This window comes from Oxyura jamaicensis, chromosome 4 (genome assembly GCF_011077185.1).
Source record: "Oxyura jamaicensis isolate SHBP4307 breed ruddy duck chromosome 4, BPBGC_Ojam_1.0, whole genome shotgun sequence".
Taxonomy (NCBI): Eukaryota; Metazoa; Chordata; class Aves; order Anseriformes; family Anatidae; genus Oxyura; species Oxyura jamaicensis.
The window spans coordinates 694,880-710,008 of NC_048896.1; the positions used below are offsets into that span (position 1 = coordinate 694,880).

At 60.0% G+C, this 15,129-nt stretch overlaps 1 protein-coding gene across 1 annotated transcript in view; it reads left to right on the forward strand.

Moving 5' to 3' along the window:
• Positions 1 to 5,838: 5,838 nt before the first annotated feature.
• STARD8 (StAR related lipid transfer domain containing 8) overlaps positions 5,839 to 15,129 on the forward strand; it is a 56,709-nt gene continuing 47,418 nt past the window's right edge. Inside the window, exons 1-2 of the mRNA XM_035325224.1 lie at positions 5,839 to 6,135; positions 10,152 to 10,185. Of these exons, the coding sequence (XP_035181115.1) occupies positions 6,091 to 6,135; positions 10,152 to 10,185 (79 nt within the window). The 5' untranslated portion in view covers positions 5,839 to 6,090. The remainder of the gene's footprint in view (positions 6,136 to 10,151; positions 10,186 to 15,129) is intronic.

The window sequence follows — 15,129 nt, forward strand, 5'->3', positions numbered from 1 at the left end:
ACTTGCAGGGGCTGCCCCGCTTTACAGGGAGCAGGGCAGCACCTGACAGAGATTCCTCGCTCCTCTTAATTAATCCCAAACTCGGCCAGAAATGTGCCTGGGACCTTCCCGAGACAACAGCTGTCCCTGGAGCTATGTGCTAAAATATGAGGCGGTCAAACCTAATTCACCAAGTGGCATTTAATCGTGAAAGCCTGGAAGACAAATGCGTCCCTGTTGCCTGTGCTGTTCTCTCTTTGCCGGCGGGTGTTTTGGGGTTGGAGGCTTGTGGGCAGGCACCGGCGGGCGCGTGTCCCTCCTGCACCCGGCCGCGGGAGGCCGGGACCAAACCCCTCGTGCCCCCTCAGCCCTTTCCCTTCCCTGACCGCACAGCTGCCTTCCACTTCTGCAGCATGAGGGTTTGTCTGCTTTTTCTGCCCCGTTCTGCCCTGGTTTTGGCGGCCCGGCCGAGGGAAGGACCCCAGGGCCCCTCATCCCTGGGCGTGGGGCGGCCTCGTGCAGGCCGCGGGCAGGGCCGTGCCCTGGGTCCGCTCCGTCTGCCTGCGCCTAGCACAGCCCCTTGTTGTCGCTATACATTTGCCGTACGAGCCCTCCTGCTCTTGCTAATAATACGAGATGCTAGTAATTCCTCGTGCTGGTCTGGCGCCTCTCTTCTGGGGAGGAAGATTAATGTTCCAGCCATGGTCTGGCAGCTTGGCGATATTCCCGTGAGGAAGGGAAAACGCCTGTGAGCATTCTGCTGGTGCCCCTTTTTTTTGTGTAAGATGTGTACGTCTCTGGCGCTTGTTTTCATCCTCGGGATGCCTTCAGCAGGCTTCTGCTGGAGGCCCTCGTGTGTGGGAGTCGCTGTGGGCTCTCCTCACGCTCCTGCGCCTCAGCGTGAGGATTTTCGTGGAGTTTAGACCAGTTAGTGGTAGTCCTCGTAAAAGTCACTCAGCTCTTCCTTCTGTATCGCTTGGATCTGCTTGCAAGGCCTCTGCTGAGGCATCACACAAGTTAAAGTTACCATATCAGTTACTCTTTTAAGTGCATTTAAATAACAGTCTTCCCCCAGGCCCCATCCTAATCAAAGCCGTGGGGTACTGCAGGACCACGAACTCAAACCGCCCCCCTCAGCGATGGCCAAACAGGCGGCTATGAAGGTGGCTGGGCGCCGAGCTCGTGTGCGTTGGGATGCTTCAGCCACGGCTGTGCTTCCAGCAGGGCACAGCGAGCAGGGTGTAAGGGGACAGCTACTGGTGCTGAGCATCCAACCAGCCAGGCCCTGCAGGTGTGCTTCTGGAGGGCAGGGAGGGATGGATGGGGGTGTGGGTGGGTTTCTCCCACTGCTGCTTCTAACGAGGTTGTGGCCAAGTGCACGGAGGTGCTGCCCCTGCTTGCTGTTGGCAAAGGAGGTGGTTTGATGGTGGCTTGGTTCATCTGGCTGCTCCAAATCTCCAAATGGAAGCTTTTTGCCTGAAACGCTCCTTTCCTGCACCTCATGTTTCCCAAACAAGCCTCGTCTGCTCAGCACAGCACTGCTTTTGGTTCAAGTGTATTTTAATTGCCTTAGAGAGTGGGAGGGAGGGGTTATTTTTTGCTTCACCCGAGGGGTGGGTGAAGCTATTTTTGCCGCTGGTGTCACTCCCCTCCTATGTGCACGGCGAGGACAGGGGTGGGAAGCCCCAGGAGAGGCAGAAGGACGGAGAGCCGCAGGCCTGGGGGAGGCACGCCGTCCGGGGGGGAGCCAGGGCGGGCTCCTTAGCGAGGCTGAAACTTCGACTTTAATGGGATTTACTGAAACAAAACTCCTCTTGTCAAAGTCGACAAGTTTTCTAGCTAATCACTGCCAGCTTGTATTCACAGAGCCCCCGTGAAATGGAGCGAGCGCACACCCCTGCTTGTCCATCCTAACTTCCACAAAAGAATCCTTGGCTATATTTTTTCAGTGATGTTATCTCTGATTTTTCAGTGATGTTATCTCCGATTTAGCAAAGTTGGGGACTTTTGGAGTCTCTTTGAGGACTAGTCATCTGAGAAGTCCATTTGCCTTTTGTGTATGTACTAAACAACCCAGTGTTTGTTAAATACCTCTGCTGGTAGTGGCAAACACCAACACCCCCTTTGCGTGGAAATGTGCAGAATACACTCTGCTGGGGGCTGGGGGTCTCCTCTCACAGCCTCGGGGAGCCCAGGAGCTGGCAGCTTGCTCGGGGCTCTGCCTGTCCCTGGCAAAGCCATCCCCGTGGCAGCAGCACAGACACGGAGGTGGCCGGGTGCTCGTGCCCACTCTCTCCCAGCTGTCGGGAGCCCCTGGACGTGCCCCTGCCACCGCCGGTGCCCCCCGGCCCCGCTACGCCTGCAGGATCCGCGCTGCCACGAGCCGGCCTGTTTGTGGGTAAATTCAGGGTGCCCTGGAGGCAAAGGGCAGGGCGTTTTCCCTCTGTTTTGGTCACAGCATGAGTTCATTTGCTGTATTAATAGCTTGCCCAGCGTTCCTCAAAGTAGAAGCAGCAACTGCCCCTGGAAATAACTCTCCTTTGTTGTCAAATGGCCTTTTTGTTTGTGTGCCTCTCTGTGTCAGGGCTGATTGTGTCGGGTGGTAATGTATAACCAAGGCTGGATGTGCCCAAACCGTTCCTCTGTCGGCTGGCATCGCACAGTTCTGCTTTGGGTGCGGGGTGCTCCTGTTCAGGGAGGTGCCGTGCGGGGACAGCCTGCCTGGGCTGCGGGGCACGGGCAGCCTCCGAGGGGCAGCAGTGGCACGGAGCCCCAGTATGATGGACAAAGCCGGGTACCTGCTCCAGGACACGCCGCTTCCACGTGAATTCACTTTGTAATGAAAACCAAGCAGTAACACTTCCGTGTGCTAGAAAAAAGTCTTCAGAACTTGGTGGGTTACGCACGTTCCTGACATGCGTTGTTGGAGACTGCAGCTCGCATGTCGGGGTTGTTCTTAATGAGGGACTTTTTAAGAGAAAAGGCATGGAAAGCAAAGTGGAAAATCAGGTGGGCAAACTGGATGTAGAGCAAGAGCAGCTTGGTCACATCCTTTGTGCCTTCATCCCCCAAATTGTGTCTGCGCTCCTGGGGAGAGCAAGGTGGTGAGAGGAGCCCAGCCCGCTGGTGGCCCCGGTGACGGCTGCTTTGGGGCAGGGGCCACGCGGAAGCTGCTGCTGCTGCTGTGCCGTCCAGGTGGGGCCTGGTGCTGGTCCTGGGGCAGCGCTGAGCTCCTGGGGCAGGCACCAGCGAGCCTCCCGCGCCGTGCTTCCAGCACCGCGGCCTGCCAGCGCCCGCCTATCAATTCAGCATTATGAAAAGAAAAGGGTCACTGTTCCCGCTATGCCAGCAGGGCAAATGCCTGCTCTGCAAGTAGCTGCTCTCCTCCTGACCTCTGGGAAATGCCTGTACACAGCAGAAAGTGGAAAAACACTGCATGGTAATGACTTGCTGGAGCTGCTTGCTTGAAAGGAGCGGCTTGCCTCGTGCTCACACCTCTTCAGATGGCCCACGCTTACTGGCAGGAGTGGGGCCAGCCCCGGAGCAGAACCAGCAGCACCAGTGGCTTCTCCTGCTGGCCAGGACGCTGTCTGGAGGCTGCCAGCCTCTGTTTGTGATTAACACTGTGCCTGCGTGCTCCAGAGCAAAGCGATGGCAATAATGGCTCATCAGTGGGGTGGGAACAGCTCTGGCCACAAACCTGCTCGGAGGTGACGTGGGACCTGCTGGGTGATGTGCTGCTGTGTGGCGGTGCCACACATGTCCTCCCGGGGGACAGCGCTGCCATGTCCCAGCGCAGGCGAGCTGCCTCTGTGCAGTGCTGGGGCTGGCAGTGGGCATCCCGCAGAGCCCAGCCCTGCACGGCACCACCAGGGCTGGCCTCTGCCCGCTGCAGATCTCCTGCTGCACAGGGACAGAGCCCCCTTGCCTCTAGAGCCAGCTGCTTTAAAAGCTGAGATCCTGCTTAAAAAGGGCTCTGGAGTGAGTCTGGAGGTGACCGTGATATGTACGTGTGTGTATAGAGCTGGAATTAATAGAAATTGCTTTTGTGCTTCCTGCTGAACGTGTAGGGACCCATGGAGCAGGTACATCAGAAATGCTGGGAAGAGACAAATGTACCAGTGGGGTCTGTGTCCTGTGCCACTCAGCACAAATACCCGCTTTGGGACGTGGGGTGTGCTGCTTTCGGGCACTTCCCAGTGGATCCAGTGATACCCTTGGCATGCTGGAGAAGGGTCCTAGATTTAAAATTGTTTGGATGCTTTGGGGGTGACTGGGTCAAAAGAAGCTACACAAATATGCAGAAGACTCCGTGGTTTGTCTCCAGGCCCTGGGAAGGAGACAGCTTTCTCGTGTTTGCACTCACTTCTATTTTTTTCTGGAGGAAGTGGGAAGAGGACTTCACGCCACCAGAGCAACGTGTGAAGCGAGCTGCTGGCGGTGCCATTTCTCTGGCAGCACAGAGCTCAAAGCTGCGTGGCTGTCACCCTTTCTGGAAGGAGTTTTATGTTTTTTGTTATTTTTGAGGGTACCTCCATTTCTCTCTTGCGAGTAACCTCCAGCAGCCTGTTTGCCACCTGATGTGCTGTGGGCGCAGAACGGGGCCGTGCAGGGACTGGTCCTGGCGCACGGCGCGGCCCCTGGCCCACAAACCCTGCTGGAAAGAGTGACAAGCCCGAGAGGAAGCCAGAGAGAAGGGAGCCCAGAGAGCTCTGCTCTTCTCGAGGCATCCTTCCTGTGAGAACTGGCCGCACGCCCAGCATGGGCTGAGAAGGAAGCGATGGACGTGTCTGCACCAAAACCTTGCAGACGGGTAGGGAACTGGGTACCCCCGCGTTCGTGCCCCTGCCCACCCCTGGCAGAGCGCTTTGCAGGCACCCAGGACACAGGATCCCCTGCTCCTGTGGGAAAAGCCACGGGAAGCACTGGGAAGCTGCTCCGGGCGCTCTGGGGAGCCAGCGAGGGGCAGGCGGGAGGCTGGGGCTCAGCACCCGGCCCTCCCAGGTGCCGGTCTGCTGGGGAGTCCCGTGGTCACCCCGTGACCTGGGCTGGCATTTGGCAGGGGGCTCCGCTGCCTCCCGCAGCACCTGCCGGGGGTGCGCTAAAAACAGTGGCTTGTCACAGGGGGCTGGGTCCCCCCGTGTCACGCAGGCGCTGCCAGCCTGCCCGGTGCTGCCGGCTCCATGGTGAGGTCCGGGTGCCTAGCCCTGCTGTCAGCCCGGCGTTGCTTGCTCCGAAATAATCTCATAAATCACAGCCTGGTGTGCTTTTCCTGATGTGCATACACGAAGGCTCATTCTAGCCTGGAAGCTGCGTACCCAACACCCGGCTGCTTGCACAGAACTCTGTGGCACTTCCTTTTATTATGGTCTTTCTTGCAAACAAATGCTAAGCTTACACAAATGTTTGCAGGAGGAAGATAAGGAGCTGTGAATAGCTGTGAATAGAGTCAAAATGAATGGCCGGGCCATATTTGGTGGCGGTGTTTTTCTTTCCCCCCCAGTTTTCTCCCAGCTGGGGTCAGTGCCACGGGCTCACCACGGGGCCACTCTCGCAAAACCACGAGGGCGCTGGGCAAGGTTTGTCCCCGGGCGAGCAGAGCTGTCGGGAGCCCTCTGCGAGCGCCTCCGTGACTGCTCCTAATGAGCTGGAGCCGGGGCCGGAGTGAAAATCTAAACCAGCTGGGGCTTGGGTTTCCAACGTCCTCCATGCGCCTTTGACAGCGGGGCTCCCGCTGCTTCAGCTCCGCGGCCGCTTCTTTCCCTTCTCCCTCCGGCTGCCTGCGAACGGGAGCGGTGCGCGCGGGAGGCAGGAAGGAACGCCCGCAGCTTTTTAAAACTCGCAGCCTTCAGGGAATTTCATCGCAGTCCGCGGCCAACTGAATAACGGTGCAGGGTTTGAATCGGCGGCCCGCCCCCGCGGGCAGGGCTCCCTGCCCGGCCCTCCCTCGCTGCTGCCTGCGCCGAGCCCTGTCCGCAGCCGCTGCCCGCCCGCGGCCCCGCCGCACCAGCACCCATGGGTGCGCAGCGCCGCGCGCGCCCCGGGGCCGGGGGTCGCCCCGCGCTCTAGCGCCCGGCGAGCGCCGCGCCCGCCCCGGCCACCTGGCCCATCATGCCCTTGCTGGATTTTTTCTGGGCGTGCTTCAAAAGAGCCAAGGTAAGAAGCTGCCCTTTAAACAGGGCCGAGGGACAGCCCGCCGCCTCCCAGGGCGAGCTGCCCGGAGGACAGGACGGAGCGGGGAGGTGGCACGCGTGGCGCTGGGGCTGGCGGGTGCCTGGCGCGTGCCGTGGGGCGATGTCGTGCCCACGACACCCGGCGTGAGGAGGGTCTGGGACCTGCCGCGTGCCCCACGGGGAACGGCTCGACGGTGCCGCTGGGTGCTGCGGGTATGTGTCCGTGTGTGTGCTGCTGGTCCGGGTGGTTTCCCTGCCCGCTGTGGGTCTGCGGGATGTGGCAGCACAGGGTTTGGGTTCCTCTCCCTCCTTTCCCCCCATGCCCAGGCTCATTGTGAACTGCTGGTAATAATGAGCGGCCCCTCTCTGCGGTTATCCCGAGGAGGCATTCCTCCCCCCCCCCCCCCATTTTTTTTTTGGTAGACAGCTGCTTCTGAGTTGTTATTGATAAGTAGAGCAAACCTCTTCTCTCTCCGCTTGAGCACTCACAGCCAGAAACCTTTCCTCTGCCTGGGTCGGGTCCTGCCTGTCCGTGGGGTCGTGGCTGGAGGAGGGCGGCGCGCACCTCTTGCACACGCGTGTGGCACCGGCCCCACTTCCACGGGGAGCCACTGTCTGTGCCTGCAGCCCTGGCCGGGGGCTATCCTACCCACACGCATGGAGCTCGTCCCGAGGCCTGGGCTGTGCCACTGGGGCTGTGCACGGGTTTGTTTTTGCCTCTGGCCATGCCAGCCTGAATGCAGGGTGGCTGAGAGCGGGATGGCGGAGCAAGGATGGAGGCCGGAGGCCCCGGGTTTTTAATTTCCTGCAGCAGTCATTCTGTGGCATCTGGCATTTTTCATCTGGGCTGAAAGCACAACTCTCTGTTAGCCCATCCCTGCTTGTTGTGTTAGCTCTGTTGTGTCACAGCCTGTGTGAGGTGCATGGGATGGGTTTTGGGGGTATTGTTAGCACGGGTCTCAGGAGCATCGGTTGGAAAAAGCACAAAAATCACCGCACCAAGCGAGTGGGTCTGAGTGGTGAAGCGCCTGTGGAATGCAGGCTCTTCCCTGGGGGTTTCAATACAAAGCTCAGAATAGTTAAGTCTAAAAATAACATTTGTGAAATTCATTAATAATATTAATAGCTGTCTTGTCCCTGCTGTCTCCAGAGAGCTTAGCAAGTCCTCGTTAACCCTCCTTGTCCCTGCAAGCTGTTGCCATTGTCATTGCCGTGGTGGAGATGCTGTGGCAGGGACCGGGTGCGTCCCCTGCTGCGTGTCCCGGCTCCATCCTGGCTCCATCCCTCGCTCTGCTGGGATCAACCAGTGCCCGCCTGCGGCCTTGTGCCCCATGAAGGCTCCCATTGCCCGGCTGCAGTGGGCGGCTGCGGGTAGCTGTGGCACAGCTCCTGTCCTCGCTGTCCCCAGGCTCCCCGGCTGCCTATTTCCCATGTGAACCTCGCTGCCAGGTGCCTGTGTGTAAGGGGAGTGCAGGCACCCCGAGGCTGCCGGAGGCGTTTGCCGTGGGGTGTCTGGGCTTTGAGCTGGCACAGAGGGGCTGTCCCAGGCGGACAAGTGCTGGACAACAAGGCTGAGGTTCCCTCCCTCACTGTCCCCAGCTACCTGCTGCGGGGAAAAGAAAATCCGCACGGAGAGGTGTGAGCAGAGCAGAGCTGCCCTGGCAGCGAGCAGTGCCGGGGCAGGAGCTCCCCAGGAGCACAGAGGCGGGGGGCACATGGAGCCCGCAGCCCGGCAGCGACGTTTCTGGTCTGCTCAGCTGGGGCGAGAGCTGCCTGGGGGTGCTTGGTGCTCACAGGGGCCCGAGGACGTGGCCGCTCTTTGTTCCAAATGCAACGGGGATGTCGCGGGTGAGGGCTCTGCTTCGGCCGTTTCTTTCCTCCTTTTTTTCCTCCCTGTGCCTGTGTTGCTCAGCTACTCGCTGTGGAAGGCAGAAGAATTTCCTGAAGGCAGAGCAATGTGCAGGGCTCTGTCAGTGGGATTAAAGCTTCCTGGGTTAAATGAGGTTGGGGCCGTGGCCGGGTGGAAGATTTTGTGGGAAGCAGAAGGTGTTAAGGCGGGACACCGGGGAAGGGGAGGAAGCTCCCCAGGGCTACCTTCAGATCAGGCCTTTTCTCTCTTCCCTCCTTTGGCTTGTCTGACCGGCACCTTACCACGTGTCAGCCCTCACCCCACCTCCGTGGGTATCTGCCTCCCCGGGGCTGTAGGGCTGGTGTCTGGGGAGCTGGCGGTGGCAGCTACGAGAGGTCCTGGTGACCATCTCGCCATCCCCGCTCCTCCAGCGCTGATGCTCTCCGGCTCCCCGTGGCACTGAGGATCCACTGCAGGACGTCCCGGGAGGGGACAGCGCTGGGCCAGCAGCCGCGTGCCCGGGTTTCTCCCTGGGGAAGGAGGTTTGGAAATGCCGAGGGGACCCATCCTGCTGACACAAGCTCTGCGGGGCAGCAGCAGCACCCCAGCTCCAGCCCCTGCGCCGGCTGGGGTTAAGCATCGCCCCGCATCGCCCCCAGCCCCGGCAGGAAGCGGGGGCCCGGGGGGGGGCTGTGGGAAGCACTGCTCAGCACAGCACCACGTTCCTGGGCTGAGCCCACCCGTGTGTGCGGCCCCAGCTCACCCGACCTGGGAGGGGTCCTGGGGGGGAGGCCGTGCTTTGTGCTCCCTTGTGGGCAGCGCGGGGACCCCTGCTTTTAGCTGGTTTTTCTTTATTGTTGTCTTCCCGTGCCTGCAGATGCCGTTGTACTCTGTGCCCAGAGCCTCCTAACGCGATTAAAGCGTGGGAACCTCCCCTTCCACCCCCAGCCACAAAGGTACCGAGGGCACGTCGGGGGTCCTGCAGCCGGTGCCACCTCTGCTGGAGCCCGGGGCTGCCCTGCGGGGGCTTTCCTGGAGCCTGCCCCGGCTCCAGTGCAGGCACCAACCCTGTGCTGCTTTTTCTGTCCGGTGCCCAAAGACCCACCGGCGCGGGGGCTGAGGCCCAGCAGGCTTCCTTCACACGCTGCTCAAGTCCCACTGACTTGCAGTGACTTTTTCCTTCTGTGTGGAAAATGCAGGCCACGTGGCGAAAGTGAGGTTGGATGTGGGAAGGAGAAGGGCCCCTGAGAGGGAGTGAGTGCTCTCGTGCAGGGCCGTGCTCTCCAGGGCTAGGGCTTGCTGGGCTGCAATCCCTGCTAAAATTCCCCTGGGGTGGCTTAAAGGGAAAAAGGCTCCTGCATGAATTCACCCTGGGGCAGGGGGCAGATGTCCTGGGATCTCTCTTCCTCTGCCCCAGCTGTTTCTCATGCCTCTACCAGAGCCGCTCTTCGGCGGAGCTGCCGCAGGCTCCTCCCGTGGGATGGAGGTCCGTGGGATGTTGGTGCCTTCCCACTCCCTGCTGCTGCTGGAGAAAGACCCTAACGCAGCTGAGTCCTGCAGCAGCTGCTCGCTGAGCCCTCGTGGGTGAGGCTGGCATTCTTCTGAGATTTGTCTTGGAGGAGCACTTGTGCTGCCTGCGCCGTGGTGATGGTGCACCCAGAGCCCTTCGGATGTGTGTGGAAGGGGTTCTGCCCCCGGTCCTGCTGTGGGGGCTCTCCCCAGGGGTTCTCTGGTGGAAAGGCACTGGAGGGGCCTCAGCAGGAGCTGAGGGTCACTGGCGTGGGCAACCAGAGCCCGAGCTGGAGAGAGAAAGGGCTGGGGCACGTAGCGAGGGACAGCCGAAGGGGACTGGCCTGCAGAGAACGCGTCCTTCAGCTCTGCCTGCTCCAGCCTCTGGGCCTCAGGCCCCCAGGGAGGAGGAGGAGGAGGAGCAGAGCCCTGTGGCCAGAGGGGACAGCCTGTGTCCTAATCCCCGTTCTGACCCCTTGATGTGTTTCTCATGGCCCTGGGCTGTCCACCTGCCCCATCCCTGGCAATCTTGCTGGGGACCAAGCTGGATTGCATGAAGAACGCAAACTGTAGGAATCCAAGGATATGTGAATTAAAAAGACAACAAAATGATTTCTGTTTTCTTTTCTTTCTTTTCACAGTGTTTCTCGCTGCTAGAAGATAAAAAAGATGCAGGTAAGCTGAGACAGTATTTTTCTGGGCAGGAATGCTCTCCTTGTGGGTTGGGCAGGGGTCATGAGAAGAAAAGCAAGGACCAGCCTCTGCTGGGGCTCCCAGTTCCTTCTGCCAGCGGTGTGACTTTCCCCCAAACTCATGTTTCACGAGAGCAGCACAGGCAGCCAGGGCTGAGGCAGCGCCAGCCTGGGAGCCCCACCACACCGGGACGTGCCCAGTCCCTCCTCTGCCCCACTCCACCGCACTCCCCAGGCTGCAGACACGGTTTGCCCGTGGAGTTGCAATAATCACCAGCAGTGGTGTGAAATCCCTGCCTTTGCAGGGGGAGAAGCCCCGCGGGGCTGAATCTGTCCTTGCCCATTTGTGCCCGAGCAGCTGTGCCGCCACGGTGAGCTGCTGGCAGAGCTGCTCCTGGCTCTGTCCTTTCCAGTTCCCCTTCTCCTTGTTGTGAACAGCTTCTTGTTCGTTAGGAGCCCCGGAGGGTTGGAGCTGCCGTGTGCTGGGCAGGGCTCTGGGGGTCCCAGGCTGCTTGCTTGCAGAAAAGCGCCGGGCCCTGCCTTCAGCCCTGCTGGTGACTGCGCTGCTGGTGCTGCCTGCCAGGTGCCGCTTCCCTGCGGGGCGTGAGGGCCTGCCCTGGGCCTCTCCGTGTCCCTGGTTAGCCCTGCACGAGCAGCCCCTCATCGAGTGAGTCCCAGCTCCGGGGTGAGCAGGTGAGATAGGGAGAGGTGCTGGGCTTCACAGCTGCAGGACCTGGTTACAAAGAGGCTCCTTGCTCAGAGCTGACTCGAGAACAGAGCCTGGCCGGGCCCTGTGGTCAGCTTGTGGTCGTTATACAGTCAGCTTGTGGTCGTTAGCTTCCAGCAGCTCTGCAAACAGAAGCGTTCTGGAGCATGCCAGGCACATCGGCTCTGCTCGTGCATGTGCAGGGCTCCAGTCAGGTCCCTCGGGCGGGGGGTGCCAGCAGTGACCAGCAGCCGGGGCAGGGGGGAGCAGTGCAGGCTGTGCTGCTGAGCCGAGCCGTGTCAGCACGCAACGGGAAATGCGGCGCCCGCGGGATGTGCCGGGGGATCCCCGCGGTGATTCTCTGAACCAGGGGGCAGGGACCCGGCCCCGGCTTTGCATCCGCTGAAGGGTTAGGTGAGCTCTGCGCCACGGTGCTGCAAGAGCCCCGGCGCACAGGAAAACCCTGGGCAACAAAAGGTGCTTTGTGAAGGAGCTCCGGAGGTGAGCCTGGGTGGTCTCCCTTCCCTTTCAGGGCAGAGATTAGCAGCATGAATGTCAGGAGCTTGTTAACAGGGTTAGAGAGCCCCGTGCGAGGGAAGGGGCAGGGAAGGCTCCGCCAGATCACATCCATTTGGGAAGGATGTTTAGAGGTTGTGTTTTTTCCCTTGGCTAAAATGAGCTACGAAATCCAAGTGTTTCCTGGTAAGGACTCAGGTACGTGCTCCCAGCCCTGCACCCACGTCCCGGCCCGAGGAGCCGCTGCAGGCGCTCGCTGCCCTGGCTGGGTGTGCCTGCAGGGAGCTCGGCCACAGGGGGGTCTCCTCTCCTCCGCTGCTGCTCGGCACCGAGCCCGTCCCACCGGACAAGTCCCATTCAGGGCCCGGCTTTTCATTGCTGCCCTAGCTCCCCGCTTCCTTTCTGACATTTAGCTAAACTTTCCACGCATTGTTCTGCACGAAGCAGAAAGGAAAGGCTTGTGCACAAGCCATGCACGGTATAATTGCGTCCTCCGAACAAATCCCTGTTGATAGCAGCATCAGACGTCCCCGCAAGCAGGTCTGGGAGCACGCTCTGCAGATGTCCTTAAGCGGTGGCCTCAGTCTGACTGCTGGGAGAAGAGGACGGAGCTGGCAGCTTCCTTAAATACCTTCACAAACTGTATCGGGCGATGGTGAGGTTACAGTATTTCCAAAGAGGGCTCCTTCCACTGGGAGTTGTGAAATAATAGGGAAAAGAAGCACTGGGGATTCTGCTGAACTTTTGCCCCTTTGTGAAATAATAAGGTTGTATTTACCCAGCATCTGGATCTCCAAAAATAAGCAGCTAAATTTAGCCCTTGTTGATGTGTTGTCACAGCTGAGTTATTCTTCTTCTACCCAAGCTTGCTTTACACAAAAAGTCTTGAGTGGGTTCTGCTGATTTGTAGCTTCAGGCGTGAGGCTGACGCCACCACTGGTGCCCACGTGGTGGGGGCACGGGGCAGCATCGCCCTCCTCCTCCTCCTCCTCCTCCTCCTTTTCCCAGCCTGCAGCTCTGGGCCCGGGGTGCGCGTCCCTCCTGCGCGCAGGTCACCTCGCGCCCCGTCCCTGGCGGTGCTGTGTTTTGGGGGCGGGGGGGGAGGCTGGGACCTGGCTTTTTGCCATCACTGGAGCCGGCGGGCGGGAGGGGAGGGACGCCTGTGTGACAGCAGGGTGGCAGCCGTGGCAGGCGCACGGAGCAGCGCCGGGGTGGGACGGGGCGCCCGGGCTGCCTGCGGTGACCCCTTCCAGGAACTCGCGAAACTCCTGGAAATCGCCGCCTGCTCCGTGGTGGGAGATGTGGCAGTGAGCCTGGCTTACAAGCGAAGAGGTAGGAAGTAGAAAAACTGAACTGAATGTGATTACTGGAGGTTTTGGCGTGCCGTGTGATAGGAGGCAGTCTTCATTTCCCCTTCCCGTCCCTGCCTGCCCGCAGGGTCAGCCTTGGGCTGGGCTGCAGAGCTGTGCTGTAGTGCTGGCCCCGCTCAGAAAGCAGCTTCCAACCTGCCCCAGGGAGCCTGCAGGGGGCTGCATCCTGCCAGCCCTCGTGGTGCTGCCTGGCTCAGCGCTCTGACGGCTGAGCTGGGGCTGTTTGGTCATCTTGGTGGGGAAGGGGGCTGCTCCTCGCCCTTCTTGTGCTCCGTCCCCTGCAGCCTCCGTGGCCTCGCTCCTGGGCGCTCTCTGCTCACCGGGGCCAGTCCTCCCCCTGGTAGCATGAGATGCTTTGTGATCTGTTCTAATATCTTGGAAAGTAGAGAGTTACTTCCTAACTGAGAACGTACACACCAAAAATCACCCTGCCGGGGCAGCGTGAGCAAAAACAAATAGTTTGTGCTGCTTTCCATCAGCTCTTTTCTCGAGCCCTGGCTGGAGACGCAATCTCCAGCATTTCCACTTTGGCCTCCTTGTGAACTCGAGGTTATTTTTGCACCCGCTGAGCCCTCAGATATGTTTGTCCATATTGCTTTAATTTCTCCGAGAAGGTGGCCGGGTGCTACAGCCTTTGTAATTAGGCCTCTGGGCGCAGCTGAGGTTTGCACCTCTGTCGTGTCCTGCTGACCGTCCCTGGGGACCGATACCCGTGTAGGTACCGGTAGGTGCCAATTTATGCTGTCCCAATGACTCGTGTTCCAGCCCTGCCCCTCGGTGCCCCACCAAGCGGCTCCCAGGAGCAGCGGCCTCCTGCTGCTCTGTCCCCCCAGGAGCCGCACGAGGCAGCTCCGTGGGCTGCTGGCGACGTGCGTGCGCCTACGGCCCTGGTTAGCCAGCAGCAGCCACCACGGGGCGGATACGGGCATGCAAAGGGCTCGTGTTTTTATCTTGACCTACAGCGGTGTGAAACGCTCTCAGTTTGTTCTCCTGTCACCTTTTTGCTCTCTAGGCTAAAAAGCAAACACTGCTGGATAAGCCGTTGCCTTCCCGACCCACCCGCTCCTTTCCAGGCTGAAGGGCAGCCCGCTGACACCGCGTGCCGCAGGGACTGTTCCTGAGAAACAGTGTGAGACAAAGTGAGAAAAAGTGCTGCAGAAGAAAATCAAATCAACTTGGCCACAGTTCACTTTTTCCAATAAATGATCACGAGGAAATTGTTTGTCAGAAGCGAGGCACCCCCGGTCTGTGAAATCAAGCCATTTCTTGCCTTGTTCCCCTTCTGCCTATAAAATGCTCTGAAACTCTAAAAAGCAGCGACCGCTGCAGGAAGCTGAGGCTCCCATCCCCCATCGCATCCTTCGGGGGCTTCCATCGCGGGGTCTGGAAGTTTTTCCGTTTCCTGTAGCTAACAAAATGCAGATTCCCCCTCTGAGCAGCAGGATCCTATCAGGAACTGGGTGATTTTCTCTGAAGGATGAAGGGGAGGGCTGCTGGAGGGAGCACTGCTCCTGTGCTGGGAAGGCTGGAGCGCTCGGGGCACGGCGGGCGGCTGGGGGCAGGCGCTGGCTGCGGTGGTGAGGCTGCCTTGGGCCCAGCGTGGCCAAGTTCCTCCTGGGGCAGCAGGGAGTGATTGAGACATGCTAGAAAGAAATCGCAGGCAAGAAAGTCCATTTGTGTCTACGGCATCTGAGTAGTCTGTGCCAGACCAAAAGGATCGAGAGGGAAGTTCTGTGTGTGGTCACTTCCCTGAAATTAAAATGGGAACGTACCGTGAAAACTCGAAGAAGGGTTTGGCTGTGCGGTGCTTTTTCTCCGATAAGAGCTTTACACAAAAGTCACCTGAAAATGCAAAGAAAGGGGAGGTTTCCCGTGCCTGGAACGGTCCGTGAGCACTTCTGGAGAGAGCTTTGCTGTGAAGGGAGGCCCTGGGCCGTGCAAGCAGGACCGTTGTGGGTGCTTTGTAACGTTCACATGGTTTTATGTTCAAAGTGTGAGAGGTCAGATGGAAAAAGAAGGTGTGAGCTGTTTGCAGGCCGGTCTGCTCGTGGTAATTCCTTCTCTTAATGAAGAGGAGCGGCGTCCTGCCGGAGATGTCCTCAGCGCTCTGCCCGCCGCCTCGTCCTGGGGGAGAGGAGGCAGGGAGCGCGTTAGGGCGTCCCCGGGCACCCCAGGGGCTGGGGAGCGGGCGGTGCCCGGTGGGGGCGGCCCGGGGGCCGGGTGCTGGGGGCCGGGTGCAGGAGCCCGGCCGGGCCGGGGGCGGCTGCGGTCGTGCACGGCCCCGCCCGGCCCCGAGCATCCCCGGCGGGGGAGGAGCCGCCGCCCGCCCGTTCCG